General features: G+C 38.6%; 1 protein-coding gene and 1 non-coding gene across 2 annotated transcripts in view; one reads left to right on the top strand and one right to left on the bottom strand.

Moving 5' to 3' along the window:
• LOC149224256 (mediator of RNA polymerase II transcription subunit) overlaps window positions 1-19376 on the bottom strand; it is a 428548-nt gene that overhangs the window by 343189 nt on the left and 65983 nt on the right. The window contains 1 exon segment of the mRNA XM_089386058.1: window positions 15090-15330. Within this exon segment, the coding sequence (XP_089242184.1) occupies window positions 15090-15330 (241 nt within the window).
• LOC149224258 (U6 spliceosomal RNA) lies at window positions 12547-12649 on the top strand. Its single transcript, XR_016249796.1, has one exon. It is a non-coding gene; the product is annotated as a U6 spliceosomal RNA (small nuclear RNA).

Below are 19376 nucleotides of genomic sequence, written 5' to 3'. Positions count from 1 at the left end.
AATTTATTTTGGCTTGTAACACTACCAACTATAATGTTCCTTTTCTTAGTGTTCCTTATGACATGGTTAGGATGGACTTTCAGAGTTGGGGGCAAAAAGCTCACAGGTGCAGGTTGGTGTCATCAGCGGGCTCAGGGGCTTTTGCAGGGGTTTTAAGGAGTTTCTTTGTGGTCTGATGGAGTTTGCTTGGTATATTCAATCTTCCGCACAGTTTGCCTTTCATCCCTGTGCTTTATGACAACTATCAAAAAACAGAGTTATTATTGGGCATGACTCAATTAATTACGTTTAAGGTGGCATTCCGGGAGGAATACTTGAGAGAACACGTTAGTGTAATAGCTCGTTGGAACTGGAACGAGATCTACAGGATGGAATGGTTAGCTTGTTAAAATTTGATTAGATTCAGCTAAATGCCCTTTCCCATAAATATACATTCAACATATAGAATTCTGGAAATGAAATTTTTAGATTAAAACACATGGGACTGTCTATTAGAACTCCTCAGTGTCCCAAGGCTGAGAAAGGAGACCAATAGAGGTTACCTCAAACCAATTTTTAGATATGGTAGTAGCCATACCAAATCAGAGAGGGCTCTCTCAAGGATCTCACAGCCAATGAAGTGACTGGAGGGGAAATCAAGTGTTGGGCTAGATATTAAGCTCAATGGTGTTTGAATTTAGGGTTTGCTAGATGAAGCTCAAGGGTCTAGGAACTAGGCTAGGGTTTCTAATGATCAATTGTAGAGATATAATGGGGCGAGGTAGGTATGCTCAGTGATAGATGTAGGTTGTCATGGTGGTGCAAGAATGAAAAGGTAAAGGATCAAAATGACCATGTAACCATGAATTCATTCATCAGAAGAAAGAACACTAGCATGGAAATCTCATCAAACAGAGCATATAACTTATGAATTCTGTTTAAACACCTATGAGATGATCACAAGAAAGCATAGAGATGGTAGGAAAGAGAAATATATATTCAATTTAATGATAAACAAAGAAAAACACTGTCACAGAAGCATACCACAAGAATCCCAAGATGATAGTTGCAATTGTCTATTGTATTACTGCAAAAAAGTGTACTCTAGCTCCAAGCTATGATTCTCAAACATCCAACCTTGATTTGACAGAGATCAGGCTACATATAGATGAAAAACTGCATTCCCCCTCTCACGGGTCGAATCCATCAGCATAGGAATTGTTTACATGAATGTCTCCAACCATACCTAAAACTAGGGAGGTTAGAAACCAACTCCCTGTTTAGACTTAATTGACTTAGTTGACTTTCAAAGCATTAATTACAATGGATTTGACATGAAATGACTCTTACCATCACTATGACACTTAATTACATCATGTAAACTCATTAGAAGACAAATTACATTGACAAAAGTTGACTTTGACCAAGCAAAACTTGAAAATTGGCTTTCCCACAGAAGTGCAGCGTGCTAGTGCAGAAGCGCAGCGAACTTTGGAGGGTGATTTGGAGGCCTTCCTGGATGAGTTAGCTGCTGCAAATGGTATGGTTGGAAAGATGAAGAAGTCTACTACACAATAGAGTCATTAAGCACTGCAAACACCTGCTCCAAACCCCTGAAAAATCGACTTGAAGTTGAATTGTCCAAAAGCGCATCAAATTCTCCTGAAGTGTAGCAAAACAATAGGGGTCAAAGATGGATTGATCTCTTTAACCATAACACTTTTTCCAAAACTAGAAGAGGTTTTTGTAGATAAGGTTGTTGTGAAGAAAAACCTCTCAGTTTTGTGAAATTCATTCCCATCTTCTTGGAATCTATGCCACAAAATAATGACTAAAACAGGCAATTAAATTGGAGAATTTGATTTTCTAAAATAGGCCTCCAAAAAAGTTTGAATATATCCCAATCCATGAAACCTGTGTAGAAACTAAAGGAGGTTATTGTGATTGGGTTTGTCCTTAACAAAAATCTCCTTTGGTTTTCCAAAATCCATCTTCATTTGGTGAAAAACCTCTTTTGAAAATGATGACCAAAAACAGAGTCAAAAGCACAGCGACCCTCTTGTAGCAACTTGTATTTTGGGCATATCTCCCAAATAATAAAGTATATTCCAAAACTGAGAGAGGTTATTGTTATTAGGTATGTTATGAACAAAAACCTCCTCCAGGTTTCAAAAATACTTTCCCATTTGTTCATAATCCAAGCTTGAAGTTGGTGCAGCAACTAGTTGTTGTGTTTCTATAGGATAGCAACACAGAGCTAAAAGCGCAACAACTTGGGGAGAGGGAATGAAGGGGAAGGGGGATAGGATAATTTTTGAAGAAATTATGGGGAGTAGGGGAATGTTTTAGGAAGACAATTAAAGTGGAATTCCTCAATTTGAGTGAGGGAAAGGGGGTGAAAGAGGGAAAACACAGTGATAACCCAAAAACGCAGCAAAAGTGTAGCGTGAGCTAGGGTTTTTGGGGAAAAATGATGGAATGAAAGAAATAAGTGTGGGAAATGATTGGGGAAGGTTTTATAGGTGTATACAAGGGTAATGGGGCAGTGAAACTCTAGGAGAGGGATTTCAATTCAATTTTTGTGAGGAATGACTGCATGAAAGAGGTGATGAAAGGCTTACTTGCTTAGGATGTGTTTGAACCTGTTTTCGCTGAAGAACACCTGTGCAATGGCTGTTTCGGCTCCCTTTCCAAAAGCGCAGCGCTTTTGCCAGAAGCGCAGCATGAAGGTGAAATGGCTGACTTCGATGCTCTGAGGAGGCAAATTTTCGATGGTCTGATGGCTGGAGTGCACTCTGATGGTGGAGAGATGCTTTATGAGAGTGAAATGAACAAACAATGTGTTTTGTTGGTCTTTTTATAAGTTGGAAGTCGATTTTTCCCTTGGGTGATGATGTGAGATCACTTTGTCCTTTTGCAAAATGAATTGATATGCTAGTGTACTGCAGATTTAAACTTTAGTATGCATAGTTACATCTTCATAGAGAATAAAATGTACTTTAGAAATCATTTTAGAGCACTTTTCCTAATTACTACTCCCATAATGATGACCTAGGTGATGACATGACTCTTTTTATGACCTTTTTGATGACTTGACCCAATAATGACACCTAATGGGTTTATGAACTGATGAATTGGACCTTTGAACTTTGCAGTATGACTGACCATGATATGATGACTGAGATGGTGATCAAGACACTTTACTGATGACTCATCACAATGAGTGATGGCATGACCAAGATGACATTTTATGACCTTGAATATGGAGGAAGTAATAACGACCTAGACACTAGCCAAGTATCAAACTTTATTTGAAAATATAACAATTTGACCTAATAACCCTATCAACCACATGGAAAGAGTACATTTGATCATCGGTGACTAATAGACACTAACATCGGCTCCAACTGGGGATGGTAGCTCCTTTAGGAGGTGTCAAGAACACCGTAGACCAGGTAGCCTCATTCATTGGGCGATGGAGTCAAAAAAGTAAACAGACTCAAAACACGACACTAAAATGACTAAATGACAAAACATAGGACAAACTGAAACTGACTTAACTCCAAAACTGACTTTACTTACACAAGGCAGCAGACCATCGGGATCTTAGGGCCTTCACCTTGAGCTTCAAATCCTGATGATAACCACCCACATGCTGAAGCTATATATATATATATAATCATGCAATATGATCGCTCCAGTGTAACCAATCCAACAAATGGCTACTTGAATTTTGCTCACACATTCCTTGAGCAGGGAGAAAAAACAAAAGATAGGCAATTCAAAGTGTCCATTGAACATGTGTACATGATCCATAAATACAATAAAACGCATCTCCCTTGATGACTGCAACAAATTAGCAAAAGGATCTTCAAACAAACATGCACTGAGGTTTAGCTCGTCTAACAGATTGTAATTCTGCTATAGGTGGTCTTTATACCATGAATATAAACTTTCATTTTCATCCTTACTCTCGCGCAATTCTAACTCGTAATTGTCATGATGTGACTGCACATTTTCAGATGAGCTTTGTAATGAGACTCCTGCTGAACAAGACAATGATGCCGATTGTCTGATCAAGTTTTTATCATCTCTGTTTTTAAGCTCATAATTAGCTAATGGATAAGGACTTTGACTACAGATATCATCCAAAACATCGCCTATTGGATCATGGAGAACCTGAAAAGACTGTTGCAACTTGTTATACATTGATTCCAATGAGACTACATGATTTTCTATAGGCTTGCCATTCTTTGCTTCAAAGATATTATCGAAATTTTTCTTCGAAAACTGAAATGAATCAAAACTTAATGGTACAGAATTATCCTACATCAATTGATAATATGTTTCAATTTCTAAGCTTTCATCTGGGGTTTGAAACTCAATGTAACTCAGTGGCTGTGATTTTGGAGTGAAAGAAGCTTCCATATCACAAGTGACATCCTTAACCGATTCATGAGAAGGTTTCTCGTTTATACTATTGACAACTCGCTTATATGTTTGCTTATAACTTTCTCTTATTTTTGCAAATGAGGAGAAACACAAGGGTAAGGAATCCCGATATAGAAGTTCATTGTCTTCTCCGTGCTCAATATCAAAACTGAAAGACTGTTGATTTTTAATTTTGGGAAAGTTCTCTCTCAGAAATTGAAATGAAGTGAACAATAAAGGCAAAGACCTTTCACCTACTTTAAATTTTTTTGCATTTTCTTCATCATTGTCATGATTGATATGCATAGGCTTAGTGCTCTATATTTGAGTTGTCGTAATTGAGCTTCCTCCTCCCAAAAACATGCCGCTGATTGCTTTGAAGAATCGGCCTCTATTTCAAAAACATAATCATCATCATAGTAATCATACTTGGGTAACTCATCAATATAAGGAATGACATCAAGTATACACATTAGATCAACAAATTGCTTCTCCACGGGTTGATCTACAAATCCATTTTCATGATTGTCCAAAAAAGAATACAAAAAACAATCATTTTTTGATCTACGGTAACAAGGATTAGCAACAAAACGGCTAGGGTCAGCAACCTCTTCTTCTTCTACAATAAGTGGGACATGGTGTTTTTGAACAACAAGTTCATCTCTCATGATGAAATTTTGCGTCATTTCTTCCATTGTGCTTACCAAAATGCCGAACTTCAATTCTGAAGATGTCAAGTACTCCTTCTCTATGTTCTCTTTCTCTTCTGCCTTCAACTTTGACCTTTTGACCAGCAGATTAGCTTCCACAGCTATTGCACTATCCTGCATTTCTTCAAGTGTTGTAGTGTTCCTTTCTCTCAATTGAAACTCCATTTCCGGATCAAAGGCATCCGGGTAGTGTAAGAGAGCTAAACCAAGAGGCGGTTTTATATCAGCACGGATTGAATAGTATACTTGATTGAACCTGGCTGAAAAGTGTTGCACTGTTTCTCCTGGCTGTCTTTTCAAATGATTATATTCTTCTAAAATCATAAAAGGATTTTTCTTGACAAACCATTTATCAAGGAAGACTTTCACAAACTGATGGAAATCGAAAATGCTTGCAAGTTTTTGAACTATTTCTCGGCTTCGCCTTGAAAGATAGAGCAAAAACCCTGATATTGACATCATCTTCTTCAACCTCAAAAAGGTCGAAAAAATTTTCATGAATGTGTTTTTCAGCAGTGATGTTACCATATTCTCCATCAAACCTGGGAAGATATTTATAATAATTTTCAAGGAAATCATGGAGAATAGGACCTAAGATGAGAGGCTTGTATCTATCTGGAATTTTACAATAGGAGTATGTACAGAAGTTGTAAGATTAGTCTTGATCTCTTGAGGCTCGTCGAGTTGAATATGATCAACATAAGTTTCAGAAGAAGGGTCTTGACCAAGAAAAGTGTAAGGAGAATTTGTATTCACAATCTTCAAAGGAAATGAATCAAATGCAGGTCTGGGATCTTTTCTCAAATACAGTATACTTTGGAAAACCTTCTTGACATTCTCAGGAAAAGAGAAGAAATAATTTATGACAAAGAACATGAAATCTTGGATGAAATTCCAAGTTGAATACCTAATCTTTCCATATTGTCTTTTCATGTTTCTGTTGGTACAGTTCATCCTCCAGTGGAGTCTTCAAATCAGGTTGAAAGTTGAATGGAGTCGCCAGGTGAATGATTCAACATGCATATGTGTCTGATCGTTGTCCACCATGAACAAATTAGATCTAAACTTTGATGATCTTCCCGGGGAACATGAAATTGTTCGCTTCCCCATTATGGTTGCCAAAAATGTTAGCACTCCTCAGTCTACCAAGGCTGAGAAAGGAGACCGATGGAGGTAACCTCAAACCAATCTTTAGCTCTGGTAGCTAGCCCTACCAAATCAAATAGGACTCTCTCAAAGATCTCACAACCAATGAAGTGACTGCAGGCGAAATCAAATGTTAGGCTAGATATTCAGCTCAATGGTGTTTGAATTTATGGTTTGTTGGATGAAGCTCAAGGGTCTAGGAACTAGGCTAGGGTTTCTAATGATCAATTGGAGAGATATAATGGGGCAAGGTAGGTATGCTCAGTGACAAAAGTAGGTTGTCATGGTGGTGCAGGGATGAAAAGGTAGAGGATCAAAATGAGCATGTGACCATGAATTCATTCATCAAAAGAAAGAAAACTAGCATCAAAATCTCATCAAACAGAGCATATAACTTATGAATTTTGTTTAAACACCTATTAGATGATCACAAGAAAGCATAGAGATGGTAGTAAAGAGAAATATATATTCAATTTAATGATAAACAGAGAAAATCACTGTCACAGAAGCATACCACAAGAACCCCAAGATAATAGCTGCAATTGTCTTTTATATTACTGCAAGAAAGTGTACACTAGCTCCAAGTTATGATTCTCAAACATCCAACCCTTGATTTGACTTAGATCGGACTACATATAGATGAAAAACTATTTTCCCCCTCTCAAGGGTCAAATCCATCATCATAGGACCTGTTTACATGAATGTCTACCAAATTTTGAGCCGAGTTCATTTTCGAACCTGAGAAGGCATCAATTGCAGAAGAATAGAGGCCAAGTCACCTACTACTGAATAACTGAGAAAACACAAGAATTAAGGGTCGAGTTGGTTGCCATTCATTAACTAGGTGAAGGCCGCAATTCCTCCATAAACAGTGATTGGTTGTGGGTAAACCTTTTGTGGTTGGGCGTGAATACTTGCTGGTGATAATTTCAGTTGTTGATCCGAGCTCTCTTATTTCATAGGTTGGCCAAGTTTGTTTTACCTACTACCTGATATATCATTTATTTGGGTCGAGTTCTTTGTCTTTTGGACCTGCGAAGGAGAGCAAAGCATCAAGAACACTCATGGGTCATTTTTATATCAAATGCAGACATGAGCCATGAGAACGAGTTCTGCCTGATATATCATTTATTTGGGTCGAGTTCTTTGTCTTTTGGACCTGTGAAGGAGAGCAAAGCATCAAGAACAGCCGTGGGTCATTTTTATATCAAATGCAGACATAAGCCATGAGAACGAGTTCTGGACGGAGTCAAGGGATGTGCATTCTTTTCAGTGCGCTGGGCGTGATCTTTTCAGTGAAATTTCTTGTATTTGCTGAGTGAATTTTATTGCAGTCCTAACTAGCTGGCAAGCTAAGCTAATTCTGAATGAGTTGTATTTTGTGGGCTGCAATCTTCTTCTACTTAACCGTACTTCATTATGGGCTAAATTTCAATTGACTGTGTGGACGTATTATCATCACTGGGAGGTCGATTTCAGATTTAAAGACAGCGTGGATATGATTTGTTGGATGCAGAGGTTAAGGCATCCATTCGTTCAGGGGTTCGAATAAGCTTTAGGGAGTCAATTTCCTTTTGTTCTAACTTTTGCGTGCCAAGGGTTCCATATTTGATTTCTGAGCATGTTTCCCTTGTGCTAGACGAGTTGTTGTTGTGGGTTCTTCTCCAGTCAGTGGTACACCCATTTGTGGGTCAAATGTTGAGCGTATTGATGTGAAGGTCGTTATCAATTGTACTTAGGCTGTGTGACACTTACAGCAGAACGTAGAGACTGTGGGAAATATTTTATTATTGTGGAGGGAGTGAGTCACTGTTTATAGGAGCTGAAGTTTACACCCCATAGGGCCAAGAATTTCTCTCTGTTACAAAACGAGTTCTGAAAATAGAGCAGAGAGTTCAGATTTGCGTGGGTCAATCTCACAATGAAGTAACTGAAGCCAAAATTTATTCAAGAGGTTAGTTCGATTGTTGTTCCAGAGGAGGGCCAAATCCACCATCCGTCTGTGTGCTTTCAGAGAAAATAAAAGCCAAATTTTATAAGCCATGAAACGATTCGAATTGTTCACTTTCAGAATTTCCTGAGGGTCGAGTTGTTAAAGGAAAAGGAGTTGAGATGCTCTCTTTTGTTTCTGTGGAGCCTGGGTCAAGTTTAGTGTTGCTAGTGTAAGCTAAACAGGGCAGAAATTTATTCTTGTTGGTTGTATGTGTTGCACTAAGGGAAGACCGGATGAACAAGGGTTTATCTTGCTCATAAAGACCACAACTCGTCATTTTCTAAGCCGACATGTGTTGGAATAAAGTGTTGTATTTGTACCACGAATTATGGACTCACCTGGCATCTTTATTAAAGTGAAATACATGTGCGGATTTATGCTGGAACAAATCTTTCATTTTCATTGGATATGAACTATTGGCTAGTTTCGTTGCTGATATCTCTACGCTTGGAGGGAAGAAAATACATATTGTAGTACCAGCTGAAGCATATCATATGTCATTGTTGGCATTCTGGTCTGGTACTTCTTCTACAGCAACCACAGTCACCTTACCCGCTGGCCTGCTTGCTGGAATACTTACCTGGTTCCATCATTCCTATCTGCTCACTATACATTTGTATTTATGGCAGTACTATTGTCTGGGTTTGATCATGGATTTGTCATTTTGTTCATATACCAGCGTTATATTTTGTTCTGAGCATGTAATGTATGAATGTGAGAAAGTGTTCTTTGGTATGGAATGTCCATTACATATGTAATACTGAGTTGAAACAACTCAGAATTGCACCTACAACACTGCAAGAAAATTGTTTGCTAAAACATTTCACTGGGAAATATAACAAACCCTGAAAATAGTGGTCTCATTATCACAGATATTCTTGTCATCATTGAGCCAAAACATGGATCAAACATTTATAAACTCCCTTAATAAACCAGCAGCAGCAAACAGCAGACCCTTCTCAAAGGGGGTCTATGCCATTCTTCAGAGAGAACAGCCAAAGGATGTGCAGAAGGGGCAGGAAATAGGGCACAAAATATTTGCACTTGGGACAGATTTGAAGCACATGAGGGTCACATGGAAAGTCCTTTTCAAACTAGATGAACTAGATGCACTCCTTTCCGAAGTGAACCAGTTAGAAGGGAAGAAACTAATTTGGCCTCTAAGACCAGCTATGTTTGCTCTCATACAATCCAAGTTCTTGGAGGAACCTTGTGAAGGGGTTAGACTTCTAGTTGCATCTTGTCTCAGTAACATCATGAGACTGACCGCACCTATACCTCCTTTCAATGATGATGTTATGAGGAGAGTTTTCAAGCTGATAGTAGAGACTTTCCAAAACTTGGACAACAGTGCAAGTTCTACCTTTGGGAAGAAGCTTGAGGTTCTAGAAATCATGGCCATGGTTAGAACATATGAAATCATGTTTGATCTAGGGTGTGATGATTCGATCCATCAGATGTTTTGAAGCTTTTTTAGCATTAAGAAACATCATCCTGACACAGTCAAAACAAACATGCTGTCCATTTTGTCTTCAGTTATGGGAGACCGTGATGCCATTTGCAAGAAGATGCAATCTGAGTTGTTGGCCATTTGGAGGAGAGAACAACTGGTCTCAATTGTTGCTTATGAACTAGCCGAAAGGTTGGTTGAGCAGAACATTGGGTTGTTCAGAAGACAATTGACCAGAGAGGAGTCGCTCAGGTTTGGTGGATCATGTACTAAGAATGAGCTGAGGAGGAAGGGACTTTGCTTCATCTACAGGAGACCTTGGGGACCTGACCACTCATGCTTGAGGGACATTGAGGAGATGACAGAGGTAGAGCAGGTGGAGATTCCTTCTAACCTTCAAGGTAAGGATTCTTCTTTGGACAAGTCCATGGGTTCATATGAGGATACCTCCGAGGAGCATGAGTCATGTAGAGTTGTTGACAACAAGCTAGATTTATATGAGCAGTCAGTGGACCCTATGAGATACATTCAGGATGATGAGTCACCAGCGATGATTCAGCATGAGCAACATATGGTGGAGCATGACTCAGCTGAAGAGTATGATGCGCACAGTATGCATGATGAGCCTTTTGGGGAGAGCTAGTTGGAGGTTCATGTTGAGACCATGATGGGGGAGGATGAGCAGTCACCCTTGGGGTCAACAATTGATGAGGAGCAGACAGACATACAGACAGCTAGCAAGATGGCAATATTTACAGACACTTGTCCTCGAGCGGTGTTGGAGTCTGACAGGACAATTTTCCAGGAGATTAGTGGAGTGGAGGAAAGTGGAGTTTCCTATCAGACGAGGGAGATGGCAGTGCATCCATCTTTGGGCCTACCCATTGATCGGGTGCAAACAGTTGTAGTGGCAGCCAACAAGGCTACAGCATTTTCAGGCAGCAACCCTCTCCAGGAGTACATAGAGAGAGGGGCAGGTTTCCTTAGACATATTTGGTTGATTGACCAAATAGAGCATCATCAGTTGAGCAAGGACCCATATCAGCCTAATAGACTTGTTCCTTACACAGGTGTCCATGCATTGGATTGGCGAGAGATCATGAGTTGGTTCCCTATTGATGGAATATCATTTTTAGTGAGAAGCATTGTACTGCAGGAGCCCTTAGAGTTGAAGGATGCTACATGCTTCAATTGATAGTAGGATGTAGGTTGGCCACTCATCAATACTTCAGCACAACAACAGTATGGTGAGATTGACCTTGATCTATGCCAAGGGTTGGATTGGAGAGAGGTGATGAGTTGATACGCGATGGCTGGAGCAACACTCATGGTTGGAGTTATGGCACAGCAGGAGCCATGGAGCCTTGATACTTGTTCTTGGTGGCATTGGGATCCAGGGGGCTTTGTTGATGACAAGTTTTGTCAGAGATTGGTTTGGGATCCGACCATTAAGGGGTCTGTTCATGGTGGGTTGACACAGAGGCAGAGCATCACCCAGTGGTTCATATGGGATCTAGGCATTGGGTCTCAGTTGCGTTGAGCCACTAGATTGGTCCACAAGCTTGGATTGCTTGAGGGCAAGCAATCTTGGGGCGGGAGGATTTGTAATGTTCCTTTTCCTAGTGTTCCTCATGACAAGGTTAGGATGGACTTTCAAAGTTGGGGGGAAATAGGTCACAAGTGCAGGTTGGTGTCATTAGCAGGCCCAAGGGCTTTAGGAGGGGTTTTGACGAGTTTCTATGTGGTGCAATGGCACTCGCTTTGTATATTCCAGCATCCGCACAGATTGCCTTTCATTCCAATGCTTTCTGACAAATTTCAAAAGACAGAGTTATTATTGGGCCTGACTCAATTAATTACACTTAAGATGGCATTCCAAGAGGAATACTTGACAAAATACCTTAGTATAATAGCTCGTTGGAACCGGAATGAGAAGATATACAAGATGGAATGGTTAGATGTGAGTTCCAGTGACTTGAGGAGACATGGTGGCCAATTTACCCTTTTCCCGCATTAAAAAGAACATTTTAATTGAAATAAAAGAGGCAAAAGTGCTCAATGATTAAAACAAGAATAAAATAGGCGGTTCTAGAGGGGTCCATCAGATCTATAAAAGAGGAGGAGACCACTGGAGGAGATCTTGGATTCGATATTACTTCTTATATGAGAGGTTGAGAACTCGATTCTCTACTTCATGGGTAGCCCCGGGACGGAAACCCTCGAGCGTCTAGTGGGTGTTGGACGAAAACCCAATACTCTTGAGGAGATTTCACTCAGAAATCTCACAGTGCTTCAATAGAATTTGCAAAGAGCAGTTTTCTCATAGCCAGTTTGCAACAGTCTTCTCACTAAGCCATCTACATCATTGCAGAGCCATTTATAAGTTGGGTCAGAGATCTTTTTGGGTTTTGCTCTGCTTGCTTAGCAAGATCGCATCCCACTATTCCTTTATGTTGATGTACTCTTTTCGGTGGACCAATAAAATGGCTCAATGATTTTATCGACATTTATTTGTGTATTATTTGCTGGTTGTGTGTCTATTTACGTTTATTTTGTTGTTCAATTTATTTCTGGTATCTACTATTCAAATCCCTATTTGGGACATTACACAACTATTTCCCATATAAACCATGCAACCCACAATGCAAGTTGATTTTAAATATGGATAAACTAATTATTTAAAGCCTTAAACACCTTATACTTATTCAATCATTGCTTCCTTCAGTTACAACATGCTACACATCACTTCAATAAGCAACTACCAAAAAAAATAATTGTAAGGAAAAAAGAAAAGCAGGTGCATATATATATATATATATATATATACAGTGTTTGTAGTCTCTTCAAAGACAACAGATAAAATTGGAACAATACAGAGAAGATTAGCATAAGCCCTGAGCAAGGATTACATAAACAAATCATAAAATCATCCAAAAATATATGGTGTTTGTGTGTATGTGTATCATAACACAAACACCATAATTAGTTGTGGTCGATACAAATTGCACTAACTGTTAGAAATATTGAGAGGGGGGGTGAATCAGTGTTGCAATTGTTATCTTATGTCAATTAAGATTTTTATCACAAAATATACCAGAACACGAGATAAAATAAAATTAATTTTATTGGTCAAAATAGTGAGGATTCCCATCCTCTTCTACAACAAATCAGGCTCCAACATGTACAATAATATCTTTGAATTTTTCAAGGCTCCAACCTTCAACAGATCCAAGCTCCTACTTGGTCAAAATGAGGACTCCAATCCCCACAACAACTTCCAAGCTCCAACTTGGTCAAAAATCAGGACTCCAATCCTTTCAACTCCAAGCTCCAACTTGGTCAAATCAAAATTTTACAAGAAATACTTACTTCATAAAGGGGTTCCAAAATGTCTTCAACAAATGCTTCAAGATTGCCTTCAATAATGCTTCAACAAGGCTGCTCCAAAGGATGTCTTCAATAGGCTTCAATAATGCTTCAACAAGGCTGCTCTAAGGATGTCTTCAATAAGGTTTCCCCAATGCTTTAACATGATGCTCCAAGGATGTCTCGAGAATGTCTTCTTCAAGAGGTCGAGGCTAGCTAAAATGCCTGCTACAAGAAGGACCAAAGTCTGCTTTCAAACAAGCCAAAAACTTGCTCCCCAAGTTTGTTCCAAGAATGATCAAGATCTACTAAAGAAGAGGTTGAGATTTGCTTCAAAATAGGGCCAATGTGCTGCTCCCACGGTGAGGATTGAGGCCTGTTCCTAGGAGTTTCGAAAACCTGATCCAAAACCAAGTAGATTTGCTCGATAGGTTTGATCCAACAAGCACAAAAACACTGGTCCTTCCCAAGTCAAACTCTATATAAGTCTGCTCCAAATACACTACAAAGATTGGCAGAGATCAGGGGCTAATATTATAGGTCTGAATGTCCTTCCACAGGCCGAGACAAGCGTGAGATTCTGCTCCACAGAGAAGGCCGAAGACTGAGGTTCTGCTCCGCAGAAAGGAGCGAGGTCTGTGCCCTATTACAGGGCTGAAATTGTCTTGACACGGGTCTTTTACAGAACTGAAAGTTGCAGGTGTGTCTACCTTGCCGCAGGTCTCAACAGGGCCAAAGTTGCAGGCCTATTCTTGCTGCAAGTCTCCCTAGGGGGGGGAAATCTGAAGTCTTGTATTAGCCTCAGGGCCGAGCACAGAAGGGTCGAAGTCCAAGGTCTGGTCAAACCATAGAAGAGCTTAAGTCTGGCTCAGAAAAATATATAGACTGCTCCAAAAAACGAATCACAGAGAAATATAACCACTGTTCCAGACGAATGTCAAAAGAAACACAGAAAATATCAGCCAAAAGAAAACTCCTTGATTCCTTGTTTTGCCTTCTTGAACTACTCCTTAGTTCACGAGTTGTGAACTCTTCACCTCAGATCAAACGTCTTCTTTGCTTGACCGAGTGAATTGATGAAATGAGGATGTATTGCTTCTATTTATACTCGTTTGACCATAATTAGAAAAGACATCTACATTGGAGAGGGGTCGACCTGACTTCATGTAGGCCTACATTAGGAAAAATAACATTTTGGTCCGCAACATAAAATTTCAAAATCACTTCAACAAATACTAGTGGGAAACGGCTTGAAATCCTCTACAAGCCTATGCAATAATCTTCTCAAGATGGTGTCTCCTTTGACATCAATAACAAGAACTCTTCCAACACTAACGGTCCTAAACATTAGGGACCAAATTCATAACATTGTCTAAATATACTTTTACTTGTCTACCACTATAAGCATCAGATCTCATTCCTATGATGTTCAAAAGTACACATGTACTTAGTAGCTAAACTATATGAACATCGTTATAAAAGCCGGTTTAGATCCACACTGAATTTTAGCAAGCTCAACGTAGTATTCTAAATGAAAAAATGAACAGGGAAGAATTTTCCCAATCACAGTATATTCACTTATAAAGAATCATTATGGAAACTACCAGCACAACTCTTGGAGGAGAGAGTCAAGACAAAGCCTGCTCTTACAACATTAGTGAAAAGAAAAAGTACATCCAATAGAAGATAAGGCCCTAAAATGAGAAGAGAATAGCAACTATAAGCATATCAAGTACTTCAGAGGAAAACATTTAAAAGATTTCAACGATATTTAGAATACTCTATGAAGAAGAAAGCACCAGAAAGTTAGTAAATTGACAAAGAAACATGTATAGACATGCTTTCATGATACATAAAGTAAATGTTTACACAGAAGACAGCTGTTGGTGAGCCCAGCAAAAGTCAGTATTTTTTGTCTGTATCAGACAACATGAATCTGTCAAAAACATAATTTTCTACCTGTAATTCTTCTCAAACCTAAAAAGCCTGGTCTAAATATGGTATTAATGATTACCTGTACTCAGAGGCTGCATAAGTTCCATGATACGATCAATTGCAGCTTCACAGATCATTTCAGATGAAAAGACAATGCCATGAACTGACAATTGCTGCTGAACATGTTGTCTATAGCATGGAGCTATAACCAGGACCCGTCTCCACCAATCAGGAGATGGCATTGTATGCAAAGCATGCCTTAGACAACGCAGAGCTCTTTCCCAATCCATACTACCTCTTTTGATAGCAATTGCAACATCCTGAATAAGACCAACTTCTCCAAACAATCAGAAGTGTTGAAAAGAAAATATTAGGCCCCTTAGATGCGAATAAAACATTTCATGTCTTCTGGTTTATACCACACGGAGACAAAATTCCATTTCACTGAAAAACACATCCAATATCCTCCAAGAAACTTAAGTACTTACATAATATATCCAAAAAAATTATGATGAATGCAACCTTCACACAGATCCAACAAGCCAGAGCAGATAAGACAGTTACTCTGTGGAAGATACAAGTTAGACGGATTTAACGTTTTAAACTTTTAAATAAAATATTCCCGTGTTTGCCAAACCATGTCACCAGATACTGAATATACTGTAGAGCATTCGACATTATCATGTGTTCATGTTGTGTATCTAAATCTTCAGGGTAAACATCATAATAATGTTAATATTAATAGCAGTAATGCAAGAGCAAACAGGAATAATTAAGGGAAGATTATTCCTGGATTACCTTCTTACAGCATAGAAGAGCATTCAGTGGGGCAAGGAAAGGGGCCAGAAGACGTTCCTGCTCAAAGTTGTTTTCATAAAACGTGTGACAGAATTGACTCGGACTTACAAATATGCTGATTGGTTGGCCTTACAAGACCATCTCTCTAATGCCTCAGCTATGGTGCATGTTAACAGCAATCTTTCTGATGTCATTCCTCTATAATACTCAGCATCTATCATACAAGGCTATCCATTGGCACTCTATATATTATAGCAATAGCTGCAGGGAGCCTTGGATATTTACTAGAGGGGATAGCTCTCCTTTGGCACCCAACCTAACTGTATGCAAGGAGAGATTAGCACCATATTGATAGATAGCGGTACCTAGCTACTCAATGTCCATTTTTGCACAAGATCTAGCCCTACCACCAAAGTTAATGCAGGGACTAGTGAAAGGAACTCTACAGTGCCTTTGTTGATAAAACAAGTGCTTTTCTAAGCCAGGAACAGAGATAGCTATTACTGCCAAACATGAAAATTATCTAGAGTTGCTTCCTAAAAATGGGAAAGCAATGTCAGTGGTTGACTATTGAGCTTGCTAGTTGATAGAATGTAAGACCTTCATTTAGACAAACACCTTGCCATCATAAATAGATTCCTACCAATTGGATATGTCGTCTATTTACCTTGTGTTTTCCCATAGGTTTCTGCTGAAAAGACAATGAACAATTCTTTATAGAATTTCTTATGGGAGAAGCAAGCAGCAAAAGAGGCCTCTGCTTTATAGTGTGGAGTGTTTGCAAATGAGGCATTTGTCCAAGTCTTCTTTCACTCTTGGCTCAGATTATATAACAACAACATTTTTGTCGGACGTAATCCTTCAGGATATTTGTCTTATAAATTAAATTGTAAATAAATAAAGTAGGAGAATGAAAGGATGAAGAGACCCTTGGAAAATGATACAAAGCATCACACCATTGTATATATCGACTTGCACATTAATTGAAAAAGCAATCCCAGAAGTTGCCCATCCTGGCCTGACATGGTATCAGAGCCAAGTAGCGCCTCTACCCCACTCAATGTAACTCCTCCTCTGCTTGCCATCTCTGTTAATTTTCTGCCATCCCTGCTGCTGAAATTCGTTTGCAAGCTAGAATTTCTAATTATGATAATTACTTGTTACTGTTATCTATGTTTCTTTTTAGTATTTACTTCAATTACTTGTGTCATCAAGCAATTATGCATTCAAAGAAGAAGAAAGACGCCCCGGCAGCAGTAGTACCATCAACTAAGATTGATGACTTTGTTGAGAAATTTGAGAGAATTTTCTCTTATTGCATGTATTTCAAATAGTGGTACTATTCTGTATGAGGACAGTGGGTTATGCCTAGTGGACATTAGAGCATCCAGTCACATGACAGGGATGAGGTCAGGGTTTCCCAATATTTTAGAGATAGGCTTAGACTGCCATGTGAGTTGTGGAGGTACCACAACGGATGTAGTAAAGGGGGTTGGATGTGTTAGATTCCAGCTAGAGTCAGGGATTTTTGAAGGTGAGGAGGATGTTATTTGTTCCAAGGCTAATGGTACATGTGCTATAAGTATTAGCCTTGGAGGATGATGGATATAAAGTTTTGTTTCCGGATGGCCAAGTGCTACTATATTCAGAAGGAGTGACCTTGGATGCAGCAGTAGTGCTTGGCATTACACAGGGGCAATCATACAAGTTGTTAGGACAGCCTATGGGTGTATCCAAGGGCATATTGGATATAGGATCAATGTCAGTTACTAATAGGGTCCAAGCGACTAGGAAGAGTGATTGTTCAAGTACTACCAGGAGACTCAGTTGGTATGATATGACATCAATAGATGCTCAAGAGTGTGATAGGACTCCTTAGAGCATGATTGATTGTGACAGGCTTTCAGCTCAAGTTTCAAGTCAGGTAGAGCAAGACATGCTTCAAGGCCAAAGGGAGTAGCTACAGGTATTGAGACGAGCATGGAGACAGATTCTAGTGGTGGGGATGCTAGAAGTACCTCTCTTGCTAAGGAGTGTTAGATTTTGGTATCTCAAAGGCAATTTTGCACTGGCAATGCCTAGCATGCAGAAGTGACCTAGCAAATTTCACTTCTAGGTACTTGACTTTATAAAGTGATTTTAATATTTTATAAAGTTAGAGAAGTGACTTTTCCAGTAATATTCCAAATGCAATTTTTTTTCAAATAAACAAATATGTTTTGAGTGGGGCAACCTAATGATCAAGCCTATCGCCCTAGTATTGATATGCAATTCATGGTAAATACTTAAAGTAAAAGTGACATTCTCCGTAATCTTCATTTTCATCTTTTTACTTAAATTTTTAACATTACCATGAAATGACTCGGGATGTTTGAGAGTGGTTCCGACCTCAGTGGATTTCATATGGAGAAAGTAGAATTTTAGATTTCATTCAAAATCCAGCAAACTTATCAGTTTTTCAGGATTTCAACATTGGGGGATTGCAATGTTTCCATTGAATTTTGTCATGTATTAGGGTATGGAACTCGTATTTAATCAAGAGCACCAATCCCTCTATGCACCTTGATGTTAGTGACATTGGTTGTCGAACTCCTCTATCATGACCCTCCTAAAAATGTACGATCCACTCAAACAAAATCTTGACTTGACATGCTATGCTTTTTCTATCTCATGTTAATGCTTAGAGGGTGATATTAATGACAAAGGTCCCTATACAGATCCAGAGGTAATGACAAAGATACCTCTGGATATTAATGCTTAGAGGGTGATATTAATGACAAAGATCCTGATTTTCCAACAAGACTAAAAAATTAGACATTTCTCGTGGTGGCTAGAGGCCCAAGCATAAGAAATAGATAATAGATTTACTTGTCTTTTCATAGTTTCTAGTAGTTTTTATAACTATTGACTCTTTCATATTTATTATGATAATTTTTTAAACAATATATGACAATTTAAGTTTGAAGTTGGCAATTATAACTCATTAGTAATGAATTATGAATATGATGCTTCATGAAAGTTGAAAGTAGTTTCATTTCATTTCATTTTATACCATTTCATTTAATATGATGCTTCATGAAAGTTGAAAGTAGTTTCATTTCATTTCATTTTATAACATTTCATTTCATGTTAGATATTATTTGTTGTAATTGTTACACTTAGCTTACAAGTACAACTTTGGTGATCAATGATGATAAATGTTATATATTGAATTTTGAAAGCTTGAAACTTTAATATTGATGAATCATGAGACTCAATATGTTGTATGCTACTATGTAACTAAGTTGTGGACGTGGTTGATGAAGATTATAACTTCTAGATGATTGTTGTTATATGGTTCAATCTATGTTTTTTATATCTAATTCATCATTCAAAATATAAAAAAATATATATATTATATAAAAAAGAAATGCTTTGAGATTCGCTCCCAAACTGGGAGCTTTTGAAAATGTCGCTCCCGCTCCCAAGTAACTGTAGGTGTGATTGTTTACTGTTATGTTCCACTACAAATATTTTCCAAACTTAGTCATTCGTATTTCAGATTTCTGCTCATAAATGACAGTTGAAT

The sequence above is a fragment of the Pinus tabuliformis genome, chromosome Q (assembly GCF_031772625.1).
Source record: "Pinus tabuliformis cultivar Carrire ecotype Pingquan chromosome Q, CPIR1, whole genome shotgun sequence".
Lineage (NCBI taxonomy): Eukaryota > Viridiplantae > Streptophyta > Pinopsida > Pinales > Pinaceae > Pinus > Pinus tabuliformis.
Note: the sequence above shows the minus strand (reverse complement) of the source record. Positions and strands in the feature narration are given on the sequence as shown.